The sequence below is a fragment of the Nelumbo nucifera genome, chromosome 5 (genome assembly GCF_055504915.1).
Source record: "Nelumbo nucifera cultivar China Antique chromosome 5, China Antique-T2T, whole genome shotgun sequence".
NCBI classification, from domain to species: domain Eukaryota; kingdom Viridiplantae; phylum Streptophyta; class Magnoliopsida; order Proteales; family Nelumbonaceae; genus Nelumbo; species Nelumbo nucifera.
Window position 1 is genome coordinate 39,645,850 of NC_142653.1, and position 16,695 is coordinate 39,662,544.

General features: G+C 38.5%; 2 protein-coding genes across 2 annotated transcripts; both read right to left on the bottom strand.

The window, feature by feature from the left end:
- Nucleotides 1-4,007: 4,007 nt before the first annotated feature.
- On the bottom strand, nt 4,008-4,334 carry LOC148791437 (putative wall-associated receptor kinase-like 16). Its single transcript, XM_088888176.1, has one exon. It carries the CDS (start codon nt 4,332-4,334, stop codon nt 4,008-4,010), a length of 327 nt encoding a protein of 108 aa, XP_088744302.1.
- Nucleotides 4,335-4,527: 193 nt separating this feature from the next.
- Nucleotides 4,528-16,235, bottom strand: LOC104590718 (uncharacterized). Its single transcript, XM_088888177.1, has 2 exons — nt 15,446-16,235; nt 4,528-5,204 (listed from the first exon to the last, which is right to left on the bottom strand). The coding sequence occupies exons 1-2, from the start codon at nt 16,233-16,235 to the stop codon at nt 4,528-4,530; spliced, it is 1,467 nt and encodes a 488-aa protein (XP_088744303.1).
- Nucleotides 16,236-16,695: the final 460 nt, after the last annotated feature.

Here is a 16,695-nt window from a genome sequence, read left to right on the forward strand (position 1 = left end):
CCAATTCCAACTGTTTGGTTGGGCAGAATTGGAATCCCATTCCCACTCCTGTTGGAATGGCATTCCCCCATTTGAGGGAATGGCCATTACCTGCCCCTCCCTTGGAAATGTAATCCCATTCCTACTGATTTTAATTCCCATTCTTATTCATGTTTGAACTAAACAGACTATGGGAATGGACCATTCTGATTCCAATTCTAAAGGGTTTTGATTCCAATTCCAACTACAAACCAAACGGACCCTAATTGTTTGAAACTAACACAATATGAGTGAATATACAAACTGCTGACTTGTTTGTTGAAATGAAGGTGCATGGATGACATAAAAACTTAAAAGAACAAAAAAACTTAAAAAGAACTAAAAAGAAGAAGACACTAACTTGCCTGTGTGTTTCACATGAATGAATATTTACTCAGTGCATGGAGGCACCTATATCAGACTAAATGGAATGGAAGTGTAGGAAATCCAAACTACAAGCCAATTATCTTGCATCACCTAGAGATAATCTAACTTGTTTCTTTAAGCTCTCAGTCCCCATGGTGGAGCTTTGAATTTGAGAGTCCAAATAAGGTTCACCCAACAAGTTCACAACTTCTTAATCGGATTTCTATTTGACCCATGGGTGATTACCAATTCCTCGTCCTTGCATGTAGTCTAACGCCATAGCAATTAGTAACTTCTCTCATTGTTGGTCTCACTTCCCCGTTCAATCTTATTGTAGGCAATTTTTTGCAAGTTCAGCAATTGCTTGAAGTTGTGTATGATTTCCTCTGTGGACACATCAATTTATCTTCTATGATATCAAAGTGAGGATTCTGTTTTATTGATGAAACAAAATACTTTGCCAAACAAAATACTTTGCCATATTTTTCTGCTATACAGGCCTGTCATTTGAAAAGAAAAATCTTCTTTCTTGTTAATAGCTCTACAAGGACTGCACCAAGGTTATAAACATCACTCTTATCAGTTAACCACTTTGTTTGCAAATACTTGTTGTAAGAGTTAGAATCTAGAATGCGGATGGTGGAATTAGGTTTAATGGCTGGTCGAATTTCAAAAATTTTTTAACCTAATTCGGGAATCAATTTTTTTGAGATTTTGAAATCTGAAATTTATAGGTCAATTTTTCATTGAACTAAACTAGATTTAAAATCAAAATTTAATTAAACTAATTCTACCTGATACAGAGTCCACAAATAGCAGTTCCTAGAGTGGTAGCTCATGACATTATGCCTAAAATTGCTATCCAACTGCCTTAGATCGATTGGGATTTGTGAGTTTAATTTCTCCAACATTTTTCTTGCGAAAACACAATGGGAAAGCTAACGAAAATCAGTTCTTCAATGCCTACGTCAAACTAGGATTTCTGAGAGAGAAGAGAGAAAAGAAGAGAGCAAGAGAGGAAAGAATACTAGTTTTGTTAGCCTTCTTCCTCTTAACCCCCTTATATGGAGCACTCTCATAATCTAATTTGTAGATTATCCAAATTTGATTTGGATATGTACTCTTTTAAGAAATAAGCATTATCCTCTTAAGAGGATAGGTGCTCCATATCCAAAACCATGCCTACTTTCGATTCAAATCATGACAACTTAAGTTGTCATGTGACAGGTTAACAACCTCATTAGTAATGGGCCTTTGGCCCGTTTTCATCAAAACATTGCCCACAATAAAGGACCTCTCCCTTAACTACAAGATATAGTGTTATACTCTCTGTTTTGATGGATCATGAGATTAAAATCTTTTGCAAAGCTTTAATAAAATAGTAGTATAATAATATATAAATATATTTTGCAAACCAAATTTTAAACACAAATAAAATCCATTATCGATAATTTAGGATTTCATCAGAGAGAGTGCAAACCCTAATATTCACTTTGTCTGACAAAGGGGTTGATCTTATCAATATGATCACTCACTCAAGTAATTTCCCAAATTGCCCCAACATGCCTAGATATTTTGACCCATGATGAATCTCGCTGATTAGCACATCAAAGGTATGTAGTATTATAATCAAGTCTAGGGTTATGTGTAACTTTTCAGTTTTGCCTATTTATCTTCAAGGTCAAAGGCATAATTGGAAATTGGTTCATGTATAGTGTTTCTTCCAAACACCTACTACCAGTGCTTAGGGTCTAAATGTAGCAATTGAGACAAACTGCTCCAACTATTTGGCAACACATTAGTGTTAGCTTTATTGGGATAAACTCCCCAAGTCTATCTAATGGCTGAGAATATTCTAAACTAACACAACTCTCATAAATGTCCAGTTTAAGGGCTAATTCATAGAAAACATACCATCATTAACATGAAACAATAATGTACTCTATTCATTTACAAATAAATGTTTGTGTACATCAATTTGATTGGAGTTAAGGACATACTTTTTCCAACAATATTCTGTATCTATATACCCGAAACTTCATTTTGCATGTGTAGAAAATTGCATTTGATTCAAGGGGACTAATTTTGAAGCACCAAAATTTGATGCTTTTGCAATAAAATTATCTGCAATTATTTGCAATCATCGGTTATTTCTTTGGATCACCACCTTCAATATTTCAACCATTTTCCTCTCCTTAGACCATGGACCTCTACAGTACGTTACCATATCAGGCCACCTCCATACGTCTAATGAAGAGACTTCTCTACGTTAGAATTTACTCCATGAAGCCCTAAATAACAATATATTTGGTGGATAAAGCTCTTTCAAGTTCCCTAAGACTCAATTAGGAAGGAGTCCAAATATAAATATATAAAGTGTAAATACATACAAAATAATACAAAATACAAGGTTTTACACTCTACATATTTATATTTGTAGTCCTTCCAAACTGAGCCCAAAGCATAAACAATGGAAGGTTTGTTCAAGTTCGTCATTTTTTCATTCAATTTCATTTCATTATGTACATGTCCTACTTGATTATGCATTGATGATATTTAGCTTGGGAGTTCGAATGACTTTTGGTGTATATAATCTTTTCATGCTTGATGGTTTCTTTTCTAAACCCCTAACCCAACCCAACCTAGTCAACACTAACCCTGAGTCCCTGACCTGCAATAAAATCCCTGAACACTAACCCAACCTGATCCAATGAATTTGGGCTCAGGTTGGGCCCAATCCAATGAAATTTTCATGGCCATGTGCCGGCTCCCAACTATACTTTCTTCAGCTCATTATAATAGCGAAGTATAGTTTATCTATATCTCAAACTCAGACCTGGATTCTTTAATTTGTCATTCATTATGTCTTGAGGAGTGTACTAAGAGCATATGATCAATGAAATTGCCTCATCAAACTTTGAAAGAAAGAAATGTTTCACTCACAAGTAGGTCAGGAGTCAAACCTTAATTCTCAGTTTCTTTTTTTCTTTGTATTTCAATATGTTTTCATCATTAATAATAATAAATCTGATTCATTGTACTTATTTTTATTTAATATAATGAATATATAATATTATAAACATACAATTTTTTTGTAATTTTGTATATCTTTATACATTTTTATCTCTTTTTATATTTCATTATTTGATTTATGATATGATGAATTGACCCCTTCAATTAAAACAATTGAACCAATGACCTACTACCTATAGGGAAATGCTGTTGAATTTTGGGATTGATTCTTAAAACATTCCTCTAAATTAAAGTAACCAGCAATATTAAAAATTAAGATATATTTATTATCGAAAACCCAATAATATGGGTGGACATGCAAACTGATCAATAATGACATAAAAACTAAAAAGAACATAAAAACTAAAAATTAATTGAAAAGAAGAAAACAGTGAACTGAATAGAACAACAACATAAGAAGAAAATAATAAGGAAAAACACAACACTAACACTACACTTCCCCTGTTCTTTATTTCCTAACCCTTTTCATACACTATTCTTCTGGTGATGTCCAATCACATGTGTAAGGAGACACCTAATTCAAACTAAATCAAAGTGTAGGAGAAAGTTGGGGAAAACGGTGTAGCTAGGATATCCAAATTTCTAGCCAATTATCTCGCATCATCCAGAGATAATATAACTTGGTTCTTTAAACTATCAATTCCCATGGTAGAGCTCTCAATTTGAGAGTCTAAAGAAGATTCAGCCAACAAGTGCACAACCTCTTCATCACAGTTCTCTTTCACCCATGGGTACTTACCAACTGCACATCCTCGTAAGTAGTCTAAAGCCACAACAACTTCTCTCATTGTTGGTCCCACTTCCCCATTCAATCTTAAACTTTGTTCTGCAAGTTCAGCAACTCCTTGAAGTTGTGTATTATTTCCTCCACATGGTACTTCATCTTCTAGGATATCAAAGAGACGATTTCGTTTCATGAAACAAAATACTTTGCCATATTTTTCTGTTCTTCAGGCCTGTCATTAGAATAAATCTTCTTTCTTGTTAATAGCTCCACAAGGACTGCACCAAAACTATAAACATCACTCTTATGAGTTAACTGGCCTGTTTGCATATATATTCTGGATCCAAGTACCCTAGAGTTCATTGTACAAGTGTAGATAACTGCATTTAATTCAGGGGGACCAATTTTGAAGCACCAAAATCTGATACTTCCGTAGTGAATATATCATCTAAGAGTATGTTCATAGACTTGACATCTCTATGAATGATTGGCGGATCATCTGCTGAATGCAAATATAATAGTGCTTCAGATCCTGTAGTTTCTGCAGCTACTCTTAAACGATTGTCCCATGAAAACACAAACTTTTGTCTCCCATCACCATGGATACGGTGAAACAAGGTCCCCCTTGTAATAAACTCATAAACTAAAATTGGAACTGCGCTATCTAAACAACAACCCAATAGATTCACCACATTTTCATGACTGAGACGAGCAAGAATGACAATCTCATTTATGAATTCCTTAACTTGGTTCTTATTTATCTCTTTGGATATTTTAATGGCAATTTCTCCATCGACCGGTAATGTCCCTTGGTAAACCGTGCCAAAACCTCCTGTACCAACAATTTTTCTGTCATTGTAATTGTCACTTGCTTTTCTAAGTTCCTCTGAAGTAAATTTCTTTAATTTTCTCTCTCTATCGTCTCCTTGCAAAGCAAGTACTTGTTTCAAAAATACACCTCCATTTTCTTGGAAGAATTTCTGTTTGAGTTTACGTTTTTGTAAAACCCAACAGCTCCATATACCACCAATGATAAGGAACAACAACAAGCAAGATCCTCCACCTGCATATAAACAAATCAATTCACAAATGAGTCAAATCTATGACCCCATTTGGTGTTTCTTTCTGCATGGGCACTGTTTAGAAGCTTGGCAGTCCACGCTTTCATCTTTTCCCATTTGGTTGGGGGAAGATCTAGTTGTTGAAAGACTCTGCATTGAAAAGACGAGGAAAGCTCTATTTTAAACTTATTTTGGGTAACTACAAATGGAGCTTCTCGCATTTTTTCGCCTTGTCTTTGTGGGGAAAGATGTACCTCCAACCGAATGGTTTGTAGGCTGCCAAAATCTTAATGTGGGGAAAGATGTACCTCCAACTGAATCGTTCGAACCGTTCAAACGGTTTTGACCATTTTCCATTTTTCTATTTTATTTTTTTTATTTTTTTGTCAGAACGGATTGACCATTCGGGTCGAATGATCAGATCGTTCAAATCAGTAACCGGACCCCTGACCGATTCAGTCACCGGTTCGTTTTTAAAAACCATGGTAAGAATGGGTAACCGTTCACTTTTGGGAGATAACGTGACACATGAAACGCTTGCAGTAATGTACTAAAAAAGTGGGGGATGAAACCACATAAATGTACCTAGAAGTGGAATAGTTTGTGGGAGATGAAATGAAAGTGAAAGTGGAGTAATTTGTGGGAGATCAAACCATTCAAGTGAAAGTGGAATAGTTTGTGGTAGAGAAATTAAAGGACATATATTGCCCTCTATATATGCATAGACAAGGGGTAAAATCTGTCCAGTGAAAAATCTAGAAATAGTATAAATTTGGAAAGCGCTACTAAAAGATTCCAAGAGTCACCCATACACAATTTTGGTGACATTTATTTGTTTATTTTCGTGACATTTCTGAATCGTCAGAAAAAAATACAATTATATACATTCATGTTTGGAAACACCTCCACCTGTATGTTTGTCATTAACTAGTATAGAGCTTATAGTAACCTGTTTTTAAATCAATTATATACATTCATTTTCAAAAAAAAAAAAATCTTATATCCATTCATTAAATCACACGTAATAACCATTCAAAGTAAAAGATTATTAATATCATTAAAATTTGAAATCTAGTATTAAATAGAAGGTAATATATATTTACAATTGTTCACATTTTAATTCAAATGAAATTAAAAGATTACAAAAAAAAGAAAATAGAATACTCATCAAAAGTGTCTTACCCTTGCCAAAAATATTATAAAAAAAAAGAAAATAAAACACTCATCAAAAGAGTGCCTTTCCCTTGCCCTTCCCCTTCTCTCCCTCTCTTGTAGACATTTGAGATGGCTTTCTTCTAGGCTCTTGTATCTGTTTAACAAAACACAAAGAAATACAAAATTATTTTCAAACTAAAAGATGTGAGCAAATGAAAAATAAATCAAACTTGTGATTTAAGAAAATGCATTATTACTTTCTTGCTAAAAGATGTAAGTAAATGAACAATAAAACCCAACTGGTAATAACTTATTGGGTTTAGCGATGTTACTTCATGAGTGGGGTTGAAGTTATTTTCACCTATAATTGGAGTATTTGTCGACCCATAGCTCTGCACCTAGAAGTAGTTAAAAATATGAGTAAAGTATTATTCATAAACTAAAAGAGAATAAGAAAGTTGAAACTATCATGAAATTATTTGGTGATTGTCGCTAGAAATATTGATCTTTAGCGGTAATCAATTAAAATTGTTGTTAAAGACTAAGCAATGACTACTACTACATAAGTGACGTGGGCTGGGTAGATTTTCCTCTGTCGCACATCAGTAAATCTCTCCCTCACTCTCACTCTCACTCGCTCTTTATCTCTATCTTTCTCTCACACACAATTACATTTGATAGGTAAATCTCTCTCTCTTGCTGTCTCTCTCTCAATCGCACATCAATGCCATTTCATTCACAAGTAAATCTATTTGTCTGTCTGTTTCTCTCTCTCTTTCTCTATTTTTGTATTCAAAACGAAACTATGGTGATGATTACTACAAAATGGAAGTAAATTTTTAACTTATTGTATTAGGGCAATGGAAGAAAAGGCAAGATCAAGACTTAGGAAATTCCGTGGTTCCGAATAAACTGAGCAACACCTATCCAAACTTCCTAAGGGATAGGATCAACAAATATAGTCTCCACATTCAGATCATTCAACAGTTTCAAAGTAAGACTTGGTTCTCTACACTTAGCTTATTCATAACAAGAACTTAGGGGACTACCACTTCCTATTAATCCAACACTTTTAAAGACAAATGCAAATGTTTGGAGTAGTGCAAGCCCACTGTCTTTTTGTTTGTTTGCCTAGAGTCAAACTAAATAAGGGAACCCCTAAGTCAAGCATATATCTTCTTGTCATTCCATCAATGCAAACTGATGAAGGGTTTTTTGGCAGCACCTTGTTGTTCGGACTACTTCCACGTGGCCGACAATTCAGAGGCCGAAGTGAAGTATTTTTGCTAGACGAGGACTTGGATGCCGAGCTGACTAGGTCGAATTGGGTTGATTGTTGAGTTAGGTAGTTCTTCAGAGAAACCTGCAAGGAATCAATGTTAAAAGGACTTGGGGTGGCTAACCCGGCAAGGTCACTCTAATGATTAAATTAGTTCTCTTGTAGTAGATCGCGAGCTAAAAAATCATAAAGTATGAGAGTTAGATTGTACTTACTCGCCTCTCTCTTATGTCATTGGGGTTGGTTCATTTATATAGGCATTGTTTAGTTTGGGTCAAATGCGCTGCATCCGAGATTTTCGAGAGGTCATGCCTAACTGGTCCGAGATCCTCGAAGGTAACCGCCATGCACATTGACCATCCTTCGGAACATTTGATACGTGGGCCAACTTCTAAGAAACCTAGGAGCGTCAGGATATGCATGTCAAATTTGTTAGTGAACACATCTCATAGGTCACAGCCTGGTCCCTAGTCAGGTTGGAAATCCCTCGAGGGATGTCACTCCTCGCGTTGAGGTCACTTCCTCCGGTGACGAGGTGCCACAGGCTAACATTGGACAAGGTGCTGCAAGCCGACCTAAGTTGTCGTCGAGGTCAAGGTCGCTAGGTCAGCATAAAGGCAGGTCGCCAGGTTGACGGTGAAGGCAGGTTGCCAAATCAGCGGTAAAGGCAGGTCGCCGGGTCGGGGTAAAGACGAGCTGCAATTTGGGACTCTAAATCATCACTTAGGTGGTGTCTAAGTGTCATTTAGCTATTCTAAGATGCCATCTGTTACAATGTCATTGGAGGGCCAAATCCGCCCTCATCACAAGCCTCCCAACCACCCAAGCACCCCAGGGTATTTCAGAATTACATGTTCTAAAGTTGAAAACAGTCCCTAGGCCTCTTGTCAGAACTGCATGCCATTCCATCTAATGATATTACTCAAGTTTAAAAGGGGTTAGGGAATGATAGGTTAAGGCCCTTTTGGGAATCACCATGTCAAAGAAAACTCTAAGAAATTTGTACAGAAGCAACTCAGTAGATACAAAACTAGAATTATTCAATATTGAATAAAGGAGCCAATGGACTTATTGGAACCAAACAAGAGAAAGAAATTGAACTATAGTTGTCTTTGTGTAAGCTATTTCTGAAATAAAAACAGGGGAAGCAAGCCAAGCTAAGCTAAGTCCTAGAATTATGCCTAATTAAGGATGCTTTAGTCCAAGAGAGCATTAAACAATGGGTCATTCCCAAGTAAATCCTGCCCAAGGTCAGCAACTCTAATTTCTTTAAACCACAAATACTTGGCTAACTAGGTTCTAGTTTGCCCTCAGTAGTCCAAGCAAATCCCATGTCTCACTTTCCGTTCAACAGGTCTACTTTGTCTGCACCACCACAGACTTGGTCAAAGGAAGAAAAAACTCAACCTATATCAGTCATGGGTGGCATGGCTGAATCAAGTTACAACTCACCTTAGGTGCTGAAACTTCAGTATTGGGGAGCAACCCTTAGGCCCAAAGCCAGAATTTAAGTAACTCAAAAGCTTTCAAGGATTCATTCCCTGCAATATACTCTAGTTCAAGCTCATCCATTTGTATACTTAATTACTATACGTCATTGAGCATTAAAGTTAACTTGTCGAAAGAGATTTTGATCTTAATTGATAACCTAAATTATTTGCCTTGACATATTAACATTTCATTATATTTGATTCTGTGCTTTTTTGTTCACTTGATTGCCTTGTAAGAGCCTTGTAAGAGTATGTGGTTTTGAATAATCATTTCAAAGTTGAGTCATTGCTTTCTAAGTGTCAAGAGGAGCCATTTGGGACTAGAGACTGAATTTAAATTCTAGATTTGAACTCCTATTGGCTTTCAACTTGGTCACCTTTGGGACAAGAAGGTTGCTTCACCGATTACATCATATTGACTAAATTTTATTTGTCTTTTTGCTGAATTAGACTGTGGAATAACATTGCCTGTGAAATCATGTTTTTCCTTCAGGATAAAGTCACCTTAGTCCATCTTAGAATTTGGGTTTAGTGAGATGGACTTTCTCTAAAGGACTGCTCTTGCAGACCAGTCCGAACTAAGTTTCATTCCTGGTTGTCTTAGTCTAATTTCTTGGTAGCAGCATTGGGGCATACCAAGTCTAATTTTGAGTAGAAGTTATGTTATCCTCCCTAGGAAGTCTAGAGCTCATCATCTAGTTGAGCTGCTGCTTTTTACATTTTAAGTTCGAATAATCTCCCTTGTTGAGAGGTTGTGCAAGACTTTAATGGATGCCCTTGGGCCCATAGAGAGCCTCTTAGGTTTCAAGCCAGTTGGTCTTTTAATCTCCCTTGGTGTGGTCATGAGTTATCACTGGGTTATATCTAGAACATGACAACTTGCTGTCTTTACGGGTAAGTCAAGATAAGGTCCAAGAATGATAAGGCAAGACTTCCAAGATTAGCAGGAATTCAAGACTCCATCGCACTGTCTTTACATGAGTTATCACTGGTCATGAGTTATCACTGGGTTTCAAGCCAGTTGGTCTTTTAATTTCTTGAAGTCTTGTTGATGGGGTTGTGGTACGAGTTTGTGATGGAGGCTCATCACAAGGCCCATCGCACCCTAGGGGCAGCAGCTCCTAGGATAAGGGTAAGTCAAGATAAGGTCCAAGAATGATAAGGCAAGACTTCCAAGATTAGAAGGAATTCAAGACTCCAATCAAGATCCAACAAAGACTCCAAGAAGCATCAAGAAATCCAAGACTCACAGATTCATGCAGAAGGAGAGCCAGGGAGATCGGACGGTGGAAGATCAAGCCCAAGAATGCCAAGAGGGTTCGATCTTACCAAGAGAGCCCAAGAGGATCAAGATCAAGATCAAGATTCATGTTCTTTCCTAGTTCTTTTACAATTTCTAAATGTATTATAAATACTGCTATTTTCCCAGACTTATTCATCAATTCATACTTCATATTTTCAGAATTTCTTCAAGTTCTCTTCTTTGAGTTTTTGCCACCTTTTCTCTCCCCTAGAGAATTCGGTGTTCTTCGCTAGAAGCTAGCGATCGCCCAGTGCTTGCATAGCCAGCTCTGGTTTCCATTGCTTCCACACTGCGTCAGGTGGTATCAGAGCAGGGAGTTCGCCTAGTCAGATGGCCAACCAAGACGGTAGCAGTCACAACCCACCCCGTGACGGAGATCAGGGGTTCCTAGCTATTTGGAGAGTGATTGAAGAACAGCGCACGACCACACGTAACATCGAACAGTAGTTGGCAGAGGTGACTGAGCAACTACGAACCTTGTTATGGGAGGTTGTCCCAGGGAACCGGGAAAATCCACAGCAGATCGAAGGAGACGACCACGACAGACCACCCGTCGCTACTGAGTCCCGACGTCCAGTTCTTGGGTGCTTCAGTTCTTCCCGGCAACGATAGAAACGACAGAAATTGGCACAATCAAGGTAATTTCAATCCCCGTAGGAATAATGATGAATTTAAACTCAAGGTAGATATTCCTACTTTTAGTAGAGATCTTGGCATAGAGGGACTTCTAGATTGAATCACAGAAGTCGATAGATTCTTTGAGTACATGGAGATACCAGAGGAACGAAGGGTAAACCAGGTAGATTTCTGATTAAAGGGAGGCACATCTGTTTGGTGGGAACACCTGAGAGAGACCCGGATTAGAGAAGGAAGGGGTCCTGTTCGAACCTGGAGGCGCATGAAACAATTAATCAGAGGTAGATTTTTACCCCCTGACTATGAACAATATATGTTTGAATCTTACCAGAGCTGTACGCAGGGGTTCACGTAGTGTTAATGAGTACACATCAGAATTTTTAAGATTAGCAGAAAGAAACCAGTTGTCTGAAAGTTATAACCAGCAGGCAGCCCGTTATCTAAGCGGGTTAAGACCGTCCATCAGGGACAAAATTGGTGTACAAATGGTTCTTAGTGTGCAGGAAGCAAAGAACCTCACCTTGAAAGCAGAATTAATGTTCCAAGACAAGGCACGTAGTGATAATTACCGCCGGTACAGCGGGAGCGACAACAGACTGGCAACTATCGACATGAACAAATCAGTTTCGGCAATGCAACCCTCTCACCCGGCAAGCACAAGTAACGCCGGTAAGGCTACTACAGGAGGACATACTCGAGGTAATCCTTCCAACCCTCCTAAACCCAGTAACCCTTATGCAAGGCCTGCTCCTATTAAATGTTTTAAATGTAATGAGGTTGGACATAGGTCCAGTGACCGTCCTGGGAGGAAGGCAGTTAATATGGTAGAAAGGGAGGAGGAAGAAGATATTGAGGAGGAGGTATACTGTGGCCCTGATGGGGAGGATGAAGACGGTCCATATGAACATGAGGAGAATACTTGTGTGGTCAGAAAATTAATGTTGTTCCAGAAAAATAAGGATACTTCTCAAAGGCACAGATTATTTCGTACTAGATGTACTGTCAAGGGAAAATTATTTAATTTAATTATTGATAGTGACAGTCAGAAAAATATTATTTGCAGGGATGTCGTCCAATAATTACAGCTGATTCCTGAAAAACATCCCCACCCATACACAATTGGGTGGATCAAGGAAGGAGGCGGCATACGAGTGGAAGAAGGCTGCAAGGTACCTTTTTCGATTGGTAAGTACCATGATGAAGCATATTGTGATATTGTAGATATGGATGCTTGCCATATTTTGTTAGGGAGGCCTTGGCAATTTGATACAGAGGCAAGGTACATGGGTAGGAAGAATACCTACCAACTTGAAAAAGAGGGTAAACGCTATACTTTGTTACCCATAGCAAAAAAAAATATTACAAATACTCCAAAGGCACATGAAAAGAATTTCCTTACCATCACCCATCATCATGCTGAATTTGTAAAAGAATGTAAGGATACTCGTGAGGTACATTTGTTAGTAGTAAAGGGAGAAAATCTTAATGATGAAAATAAAATTCCAGTGGAAGTGCAGGGACTACTTGATGAATTCCATGATGTAGTTCCAGAGGAATTACCAAATGGACTCCCTCCCATGAGAGGCATACAACACCATATTGATTTTGTTCCAGGTGCCAGTCTACCTAACCTCCTACATTACAAGATGAGTCCTAAGGAGAATGAAATCTTATGGGAAAAGGTAGAAGAATTATTGAAAAAGGGACACATTCAAATCAGCATGAGTCCTTGCGCAGTACCTGCCTTATTAACACCTAAAAATGATGGCAGTTGGAGAATGTGTGTCGACAGCAGGGCCATTAACAAGATCACCATTGGGTACAAATTTCCTAATCCCAGGCTGGACGACATGCTGGACCAACTTAATGGAGCTATAGTTTTCTCAAAGATTGATCTCAGGAGTGGATATCATCAGATCACGATCCGTCCCGGAGATGAATGGAAAACAACCTTCAAGACTAGAGATGGCTTGTTCGAGTGGTTAGTCATGCCCTTTGGACTAACCAATGCACCCAACACATTCATGAGGCTGATGAACTAGATATTGCGCTCCTTCATTGGTAAATTTGTGGTAGTCTATTTTGATGATATTTTGATATACAACAAATCTATCACTGAGCACGTGGGACATATTAGGGAGGTCCTGAAAACATTGAGGGAAAATAAATTATATGCTAATTTGAAGAAATGCATCTTTATGAATGATAATTTATTATTCCTGTGATTTATTATAAGTAAGGATGGTGTGAAAGTAGATGAAGAAAAAGTGAAAGCCATTAGGGAGTGGCCGACCCCATCCACTGTCACAGATGTTAGGCGTTTTCATGGGTTGGCAACCTTCTATAGGCGCTTTATTAAGAATTTTAGTAGTATCATGGCTCCCATGACTGAATGTTTGAAAAAAGGAAAATTTCAATGGGGAGAAGAACAAGAACAAAGTTTTGCTCTCATAAAAGAAAAGTTGTGTACTGCTCCTGTTCTTGCCTTACCAAATTTTAATAAATTATTTGAAGTTGAATGTGATGCCAGTGGAGTTGGCATAGGGGCTGTATTGTCCCAAGAAAAGAGACCCATTGCTTTTTCAGTGAAAAATTATGTGAAGCCAGAAGAAAGTGGTCTACTTATGACAATGAGTTTTATGCTTTGGTTAGAGCCCTAAAGACTTGGGAACACTATTTAATTGCAAAAGAATTTGTTCTCTACACTGACCATCTGGCCCTAAAATATCTTAGTGGGCAAAGGCAATTAAGAAGTGATTTGCATGCTAGATGGTCTGCCTTCCTAGACAAGTTCCCATATAAAATTGTGTATAAGACAGGATAGCAAAATAAAGTGGCTGATGCACTTAGCAAACGTGTAGCTCTCATCAAGACCCTCAATGTTGAGATTGTGGGTTTTGAGTGCCTAAAAGACTTATATGCCCAGGATGTAGACTTCCAACAAGTATGGGAGAAATGTGTGAATAAGCAACCAGCAGAGGACTTCTTTATTTATGATGGGTTCCTTATGAAAGGGGAACAGGTGTGTATCCCCTGCACCTCCCTCCGCGAAAAGATCATCGGGGATTTGCATGGGGGTAGATTAGCAGGACACTTGGGAAGGGATAAAACAGTAGAAGCAGTTAAGGGGCGATATTACTGGCCGAAATTAAGAAGGGACGTGTCTACCATTGTAAGCAGGTGCTGTGTTTGTCAGACAGCTAAGGGACAAACCCAGAACACATGTCTCTACATGCCCCTACCCGTTCCTACTACTATATGGGAAGACTTGTCCATGGATTTTGTGCTAGGCTTGCCAAAGACCCAGAGGAACATGGACTCCGTCTTCGTGGTGGTTAATAGATTCTCAAAAATGGCTCACTTCCTCCCATGCAAGAAAACAGCAGATGCATCTACAACAGCCAAATTATTTTTCAGGAAGATTGTCCGCTTGCATGGGGTACCCAAGACCATCACGTCAGACCGTGACACACGGTTCCTCAGTGACTTTTGGATGACCCTGTGGAGGTTGTTTGATTCATCACTTAATTTCAACAATACTGCCCATCCGCAGACGGATGGATAGACAGAAGTGGTAAACCAGACCTCAGGGAATGTAATTCGCAGCATATGTTGGGAGAGGCCAAAACAGTGGGATTTCGCCATAGCCCAGGCCGAATTCGCCTATAAAAATACAGTGCACAGTTCTACAGGCAAATCCCCATTCTCCATCGTATACATGAAGGTCCCTAACCATGCACTGGATTTAGTGAAACTGCCCAGAGTACCCGACGTCAGTATCTCAGCAGAATAGATGGCAGAAAAAATCCAATCCATCCAAGAGGCCGTGAAGCAAAAGCTTGAGCAATCCAACGCCAAGTACAAGATGGCCACAGACAAGCACCGACGGTCTCAAGTGTTTGATGTAGGTGATGAGGTTATGATCTTCTTAAGGAGGGAAAGAGTTCCCGTAGGTACCTACAACAAGTTGAAACCTCGGAAGTATGGTCCCCAATGCTTTATTTGTTGAAATGGAGATGTGGGCATTAATGACCCAGATTTCCTATACCTTTTTTCCATACACTATTCTTCCGCACTTCCATTATTTACCGTGTGACAAATGTCCCATCACATGTGAAGTTTCACATGGATGAATACATCACTAAATGGAAGTGGAGGAGGAAGTTTAGGAAAACAGTGTAGGAGATGGAAACTCCTAGACAATTATCTCCCATCATCTTGAGATAATATAACATGATTCTCTAAGCTGTCATTCCCCATGGAGGTTTCGACTTGAAGGTCTGAGGAAGATTCAGCCAACAAGTGCATAGTTTCTTCAGGGTTCTCTCTCATCCATGGGTGATTACCATCTCCTCGTCCTCTTAAGTAGTTTAAAGCTACAACTTCTCTCATTTTTGGTTTCTCTTCCCCGCTCAATCGTAGGCATTGTTCTGCAATCTCCGCAACTCCTTGAAGCTGCGTACAATTTCTTCCATGCATCCTCTAGGATATCAAAGAGACGGTTCTGTTTCATTGATAAAACAAAATACTTTGCTATATTTTTTCGTTCTTCAGGCCTGTCATTAGAATAAATCTTCTTTCCTGTTAATAGCTCCACAAGGACTGCACCAAAGCTATAAACATCACTCTTGTCAGTTAACTGCCTTGTTTTCATATATTCTGGATTTATGTACCCAAAAGTTCCTTGTACAAATGTAGATGACTGCATTTGATTCAGGGGGACCAATCTTGAAGCACCAAAATCTGATACTTTTGCAGTGAATTTATCATCTAAGAGTATATTCATAGACTTGATATCTCCATGAACGATTGGCGGATCACCTGCTGAATGCAAGTATGCAAGTGCTCCTGCAGTTTCTACCACTATTCTTAATCGATCCTCCCATGAGAACACAAACTTTTGTCTCTCATCGCCATGGATTCGGTGAAACAAGGTCCCCCTTGTAATAAACTCATAAACTAAAATTGGAACTGGGGTTGCTAAACAACAACCTAATAGCTTCACCACATTTTCGTGATTGAGACGAGCAAGAATGACAATCTCATTTATGAATTCTTTAACTTGGATCTTGTTTGTCTCTTTGGATATTTTAATGGCAATATCTCTCTTCTGGTAATGTCCCTTTGTAAACTGTGCCATAACCTCCTTTACCAACGATTTGGCTCTCATTGTAATTGTTAGTTGCCTTTCTAAGTTCCTCTGAGGTAAATATCTTTAATTTTCTTTCTATATCGTCTTCATGCAAAGCAAGTAATTGTTTTAAAAATACACCTCCATTTTCTTGGAAGACATTCTGTTTGAATTTACGTTTTTGTAAAACCCAGCAGCTCCATGTTACACCAATGATAATGAACAACAACATGCATAATCCTCCAACTGCATATAAACAAACTAATTTACAGATAAGATAAAATTATATATGCATATGAATTAGGCCAGATCACATCTCCTCCCCCCAAGGAGCTGCCCCACAGCACATCCCACTGTGTATTGGAAACATCTCCCAATGATACTACCAGAAATCGGGAGATGTTCCCAATACATGGTGGGGATGTGCTGTAGGGCGTTGTGGGGCGGCCCCTTGTAAGGTGTGGAGATGTGAACTCGAATTAGGCTGCGTAATCAAGGT

Bases quoted from the DNA above. Each gene is read 5' to 3' on its own strand.
- LOC148791437 (XM_088888176.1), bottom strand. From the start codon at position 4,334: ATGAAACGAAATCGTCTCTTTGATATCCTAGAAGATGAAGTACCATGT.
- LOC104590718 (XM_088888177.1), bottom strand. From the start codon at position 16,235: ATGAGAGCCAAATCGTTGGTAAAGGAGGTTATGGCACAGTTTACAAAG. The intron at 5,205-15,445 runs GTAGCTTTAAAC...GTTTATATGCAG, and splicing joins AACCAAAAATGAGAGAAGTT to GTGGAGGATCTTGCTTGTTG.